This window comes from Pyrus communis, chromosome 11 (assembly GCF_963583255.1).
Source record: "Pyrus communis chromosome 11, drPyrComm1.1, whole genome shotgun sequence".
NCBI lineage: Eukaryota > Viridiplantae > Streptophyta > Magnoliopsida > Rosales > Rosaceae > Pyrus > Pyrus communis.
The window spans coordinates 12,295,853-12,303,163 of NC_084813.1; the positions used below are offsets into that span (position 1 = coordinate 12,295,853).

At 36.0% G+C, this 7,311-nt stretch overlaps 1 protein-coding gene across 4 annotated transcripts; it reads right to left on the bottom strand.

Moving 5' to 3' along the window:
• Positions 1-3,729: 3,729 nt before the first annotated feature.
• LOC137708555 (protein indeterminate-domain 7-like) lies at positions 3,730-7,068 on the bottom strand. Of its 4 annotated transcripts, none has more exons than XM_068447656.1 (4): positions 6,733-7,068; positions 5,944-6,226; positions 5,438-5,834; positions 3,730-4,915 (listed from the first exon to the last, which is right to left on the bottom strand). In XM_068447656.1, exons 2-4 carry the CDS (start codon positions 6,143-6,145, stop codon positions 3,934-3,936), a joined length of 1,581 nt encoding a protein of 526 aa, XP_068303757.1. In that variant the 5' UTR covers positions 6,146-6,226; positions 6,733-7,068; the 3' UTR covers positions 3,730-3,933. The 4 variants fall into 4 exon arrangements, with proteins under 4 accessions (XP_068303757.1, XP_068303755.1, XP_068303759.1 ...); XM_068447654.1 differs by having other exon boundaries at positions 5,944-6,254; XM_068447658.1 differs by lacking the exon at positions 6,733-7,068 and adding an exon at positions 6,490-6,705.
• Between the last annotated feature and the right edge of the window lie 243 nt (positions 7,069-7,311).

Here is a 7,311-nt window from a genome sequence, read left to right on the forward strand (position 1 = left end):
TAGATGAATATAATCTCTGAAAATAGTGACACAAATCAATTGTACCACATTAGCACATAACAAATTTTCTGAAAAAATTACAATGGAATAACTATATTGATTTGAGACATCTATTGTGAAATTATATTGATTGATTTTTCAATTTTAATGATCATCTTGATGATATGAGTCAATTTCAGAAATAATTTGTGATGTAAACACATGTATAAATATGTATATTATATATATAAAATGAATAGATATTTTAAATATGATGCAAGTTAAAATTACTATTTGACGGAGATAAACTATAATTAAAGAAGAAAAAAACTGTATATTTAGCAAAAGAGTGATGTTCCCTCGGGATTGAATCCCACTTGCATTGTACCCACAACAGGTGTCAAACAGCATCTCTTTTTTGTGTGTTGATATGAGCAGAACAGCTGCAGCAATATCGAGGATCTTTTTGATTTTGTAAAGATTTTAGGAATTTTCATATTATAATCGTTCATCGTACATTATACAGTTAATTTTTGTTAAATACTATTAATAAAAAAAATTTAAAATAATTTCTGACCGCACGATTTACGATAAACAAGTAGAATGGAAGGATCTTTAAAATTCTCACAATTTGGATCCAGATGAGATCCAAATCCAGCAATATCTAAACCAAACCAAAGCTAAGTTGCTCAGGCTTTACATGTTACATTTTATGAATCTTATGCTTTTTTGTACCCATAATCCGTATACCCCCCCCCTCCCCCACCACCCCCAAACAAAATCCAGCAATATCTAAACCAAAACAAAGCTAATTTGCTCAGGCTTTACATGTTACATTTTACGAATCTTATGCTTTTTTGTACCCATAATCCGTATACCCCCTCCCCCACTCCGCGGCCCCCCCCCCCCCCCCCCCCAAAAAAAAAACATGCATATATTGGCATATTCAAAGCTTACTACTTTGATTACAATAATTAGATGCGTAGTTAGAGAAAGAAACAAAGACGGGAGGTGCATATCATGTCATCTGTAAAGTATACTAAAACAAGAGTTGCCTATCATGTCATTTGTAAGGTATATCTCACAAAATATATAGAATTCTTTATAATTTAATCTCATTTAACACTACATTAATCTTATTGTAAGAGCTTGAATCCTCAAGTAGCCCTACTCAAGTTTTTTCCCCTTTCCCAAGTCTCTCAAGAGGGAGAGGGTGCTCTTGTGGGCTAACATGCATCGTAGAATAAGGATTGAGCTAATTAACATATGATTTGTACACCTTTAAACTTTAGCCAATGATTTAGACACATTATTCCTACTTTTTACAAATTTTGAAATGGGCCCACAAATTAGACCACCATGATTTTGGGGTTAGTGACTAGCATAGTTTAGTTTTTGGCTTTAAAGGGGAATACCAACAAAATATATAGTATAGGAGAGTGAAATTTAACACAAGTAGCTCTCCACTATAATGGTGAAGAGGAGTGTTGTCATTCCATCACGATGTGAGTTCGAATCAATTCGGCTCTCTAATTTAACAAATTTATCGTTTAACAAAAAAAAAAAAAAATAAGCACAAGAAAATTATAGAAAAAATTGATCTCTGCATGGTTGTTGTTTAGCAAAGTAAATAGCTAGTATAGTAACAAGAATGTGAACTCCTGCACTAATTTCAATTCCAACTGACACTAATTTGCAGTCCAACTAAATTTTTATTCAACATCTTGTTTTAGTATTGTGGAACCCATCTGAGATTAAGATGGATTTAAGAATGTAAGGAAAAATAGTTAGCTTCATTCCATTTCATGGATTCATTTTCCTGTACTAACAAAACATTTGCATTTCATGAATTCTTGATATATAAACTAAATCCATAATTTTTAAATTTCATACTATGAGACTATGTACGTACATGTACTAAAAATCGTAATTTGACAAGAAAGACTAACAATAGTAAAACTCGTCTCTAACCAAGGACCAAAATGAATCTCCTAAAAAGAATTAGGGCTAAACTTAGCTAAGGGCTGGGTACATGTAGCAAGCCCTCAAGCCCCTCAACAGGACACCAACATGTGCATCTCAAGTCAAGATGGAAAGATTTAGCCATATATGGCTGGAGATGGAACTACCAAATCTCCAGTCATCTCTGGTTACAAATGGCGTTATATCATTTTGCCTTACATGAATTGAATGGAAGGCTCGATGTTTCTTATACAATCAAATATGAGGCATCAACTTTTTAGAATTTTTTTTTTCAATACTACATAACTAGGCCCAAATTTCTGACACGATCCGTTAACTCGACACAAAATTAATAGGTTATCGGGTCTACACGATAACGAATCGGATCGTTATCGGGTAACCCAATAGGCACCTGTTAAGACAGCAAGTTGCTCTGGTTATACACGTAGGTAACTTGATACATAATATTATACCCCTAAAAAATATATTAGTTATATATATATATATTAAATTTAGAAAATTTGGAGAATGAGGTAATATATTTTTATATGGTATAGTACTACTGTTTTATTTCTTTTCATAATTTGAATGGTTTATAATGTTTGATTTTTCTACACTTAGTTTATGTGGAAGAGAGTTCTGATGTGGAAAACCTACTGAAGACATCATCAACAAAACTCTTGAAAGGCAATAGATCAAGCCAAAGTTCAAATACAATTTTCCCATGATAATCAATGAAAATTGAACGATTTTGTAAAAGGAATAACGTGCAAACTTTGAGTTTCATTGGCAAAGTTTTAACTTCTGAGAAAGGCTTCACAACCTTAAAAAGAAAAATGCCTTCATTTTGCATGTCCTTGCACATTTGATATTTTGTAGTACACTATTAGTTTTATTGGTGCTTTTTTATTAGGCTATTATTTTGGAGTGTAGATGTAGTACTTAACGACAAATTTGTTTTTATCTTTTGAAGTAATATTTATGTGGCAATGTAGTACGTGTAAATTAAAAAAATCTATATATTTTTCTTAACAGGTTGGGTCATTTTACCTGTTGGGTAAAGTGACCTGACTTGTTAAGGATCCGTTAAGATAACGGTAACGGATATAACATGACACGACCCATTAAGATAACAAATGTTACACGAAACACGACAAACATGATCCGTTTGCCAAGCCTATACGTAACATTGAATGATACAATGAAATGAATGGCTTAAATTAAAAATAGAAGATCTAAATAGTTGTGAAAATTAAATATAATGGCTAAAACACTTGTAGCATTAAAAGATATGTATACGTTTACTCAGAATTAGTAAATTGCCAATAAAACTAAGGTTAGGAAAGAGGAAAATTCTACAATACAATAATGCATTGACTATTAGAGCATCAATATATCCATAAATTTTTGTTGGGTAGAAACCTAAGAAATTATAGACTAAGAAAAGCGAGGCCGGAGATTTGGAGATATCATTATCCCCTCTTTTATATCGATGGGAAAGTAAACTTACTATATGTATATTGTACTTAGTAAAGAGTCTAATATTAATTTTGGCTACAGTAGGCAAGTATATTAGTGCCCCCAAATCAAATTCTCATTCTCATTCTCATAGTTTAGTTTAATTTGATGTACTTATCGATTATAAAATAAGAACTAGCCTAATGGGAAAAATATATTAATTTTTTATAAAACCTAAACCCTATCATGTTTACTCTAAATACATATATAGAAGCACATAATATGATGAATTACAATTTCAAAACAACTGAAACAAAGGCAAGAAGTAATTTTTAAAAAAGAGTCACATAAGCCATCAAAATGTTGGCATTTTATCAAGTTTACGAGGCCCTTAATTTCCCTTCGGGAAGAAGATCGAGTCTTAAGAGAGTAATTAACAAAAGAGAAACCAACTATATAATTAACAACTCAAAATTATATTCAAGTGAAAAACGAAAATAAATGTTTAGTTATGATCCGTATATAAGAGCTAGCTTAACCTTGCCAAGGTTTTTGGTAGTCACGGGAAGCAGTAGTAGCAGGAGCATTAGCAGTATTGACGCAGTTTCCAAGACCAGCAATATTCAGAATGTCACTGTGAGACAGTGATCTCAGTCCCAAGAAATCTCGGGTCAAACCTTCACCGTTTCCACCGCAGTTTGCACCGCCTTCGTCACTGCCGCTAACGTTGAAATGGGTCAAATTGTTCGAGTCTTTTTTCGCATTGTTGTTCAACATGTTGGGGATGGACCCGAAAGGCTCCAGCTCAAAAGCCGCCCCTTCGAACCCAGTTCCGGATGACAAGGAGTTCATCATATCATGGAGTAGAGAAGCTTGTTGATGTTGATTTTGATGGTGATGATGAACACTTGAGACAGCAGGACCAGTTGTGCCAGTAGTAGCATTGGCCCCTGCTGCAGCAAAATCAGACACGTGACCCGGGTTGTGCTGGTGGGCCCTCACCATGGGTTGTGGAGATGCAGAGGTTGCAGCTGCTTCTGAAGTAGTAGCAGCAGTAGTACTGTTCTTGCTGCTCATGGTTGCACCCATCTGAGCTGCCTTCTGTAGCAATGCAGTGGCTGATATGTGTGGGGAAGGCGCAGGCTGGAAGGGTGGGAGTGAGCTGGGGTTAGGGTTTTGGGATGTGTCATTGTGGGAATCATGGAGGGATAAATCTTGGTGGTGGGTTGGGGAGAAGAGTGAGGAGGATGAGGAGAGGTCAATGGTACAGTTTGGTGGGCCCAGCCAAGATGGTAAATCTGGCCGTAGGGTTGTAAAACTCTGCTGCTCTTTTTTCAGGGAAAAGCCATGGATGTCTTGATTGAATTGGTGCCCTAATTGCACTTGATTAAGATTCATCTGTGGTTGCTGCTGAGAGATGAGAAGATGATGAGGGTGGTTTGCTGAGGTGATGGCTCTTGCACTCTCTTCTGCTAAAGCATCACAGAAGGCTCTGTGAGTGATGAAACTATCCCTCCTGTTTTGATGAAAATCCCCAACAGCAGACAAACCACAAGCAAACAAAAGCAAAAACCCATGTCATAAAAGTGCTTTTGCATAAAAACACATTTTTTGCAGACAGAAATATATTGACTTCCTTCCCACACACACACTCTCTTTTGCTCTCATTTCTTTCTGTTTTCATTAATTTTTTTCTATTCAGAGAGCCAAACAAAGGACAAAGACAGTCCAGATTAGGCCGTGTGCATTAAAATGTTTCATCTTGGTTCACTCAACGAACCAAATAAAGAATATATAACTTGATTATTACCCAAGTCCAAAACAAGTAACTTATTTGAATTAAATTTACGATTTTGAAATCTGGGTTATTGAGAAATCATCTTTTTCTAATGACCCAAGTCCTTAATTATTTCATAGATGAAGATATAGGCCTGGTTAATTAGTATTTGGATTAATTACTAATTAAGAGAGTGTCGCGATTTCATGAATGTAAATGCTTAGAAAAGATGATGAATTTGAGGGTACTTAATTGGTTTACCTCGAGAAAAGGGTTCCACAGTCACATCTATACTCCCTAGTACCACAGGTTTTGGAATGAGCTTTCCAGTCCGATTGAACCGCATACCGCTTTGAGCACTTGTCACATTTCCACTTCTTCTCACCGTGCTTTCTGCAAAAGTGCTTCTTGATCCCAGTTAAATCCCCAAGAGCCCTTGAAGGGTCATGGTGGACGCAGCTGGCTTCTGGGCACACATATACCTTCTTCCTCACCTCCTTGCTTGTTCTTTGCTTGAGCTTCCATGGCAAATTGTGCCCTCTTCTGTGAAGCTGTAGATTCTGGTCTCTCTGAAACCCTTTGTTGCAGATCTCACAGATAAACCTGTTTGTTGCCATTAGTGTCTTGGGGGACAAGGCTATCACTTCTGCATCTGGGTCTGACCCAAAAAATCAATCAAAACATCCAGAAATTAATAAAAGGACAGAGATTAAAGGTGAATTATTTTGGGTTTTGATTGTAATTTGTGAATAATTAATTAATTATACCTGGATTGCCTGGTAAATTTCTCTTCTTTTTGAGAGTTGGTTGAGCTTCTGGTGGTGTGGTAAAAAACTGTTGGGAAAATCTGGTACCAATTTCATTTCTGTTGGCAGATAAGACACTAGCAGCTTCACCTGATGCTGAAGTAAGATTAGAAATGTTCTCATCGACCAGCTGCTGTGATTGTTGTTGATGGAAGAGCATCATCTTTTTGTTGGGTACCAAAACTTTTGGATTACTAGGAAGCTTGCATCTTTAGGTCCCCCGTATATAAGGCTCTTGATTTTTCTGATTGAGGGTGAGAAGAGATCAGGATCTGATTAAAAGACAAAACAAATCAAACCAGAAAACTAGAGAGAGAGAGAGGGAGAGGGAGAGAGAGAGAGAGGGAGAGGGAGAGAGAGAGAGGGGGGAGGGGGAGAGAGAGAGAGAGAGAGAGACGGAGAGGGAGGGAAACCAAAGTAAGATGCAAAAATGGAGATAATTTAGTCGAAGTCTTTCAACCAAATAACACCCACTATGGACACATTCACACCTTGATTGTTTCTTACATAAATTTGTTTGGCTCCAACCCTAGAGACAATTTTTGTTTTTCTGAAGGTTTTTAGAGAGAGATCCTGTATGTATAGGTAGGTAGCTACTTTTCTCCTCCAATATGGTTCAGTAGCCATATGCTTGGAAACACCAAGAAGATCCAAAGTATAGCCACACAAACATATATGAACACAAAAGATAAAAACTTAGAGAGAGAGAGAGAGAGAGAGAGAGAGAGATGTGGATGATAAGAGAGATACCTCTGTAATCCTGAGTCCCCAGTCCAAAAACAAAAAAATCACGAAAACCACAACCAAAGGGGAAGGCAACCCTACGGCCAAACCTCTGACGTCTGCACTTTCTGTCTTTTCCTCTGTTCTCTTTCACACAAACCCCAGAAAGAAAATAAAAATCTTTCCTTTCTCTCTCAACTCACACACTTCTTTATTATTTGTACGCGCAACAAAAGCTTTTCAGATAAAGTTTATATTTTTTGTTCTGAATGCTAAAAACCCTTTAAACTAATCAACTACTGTGCTCTCCAACCTTTCCCTTCTACCTCTAAAAAAGTAAGCAGGAAAAAAAGAAAGCTTAAAAAGTAACCTTGTAAAAAGGACTATTATTTGTATATTTGTATATCTATTTATATATACATATGAGAGAGAGAGAGAGATTTTGAAATGTATGTTTTACATCATGGGCAGTAGACCCTTTTTATCCCAAACTTTCTATAATTGCAGTGGTATGATTGAACATTGATTAATTTGTATGAGGGCATGGCTTAAAAGCTTTAAAAGCTGAATATTACTTACCAAGATAAAAGATGGTTGAATATATAT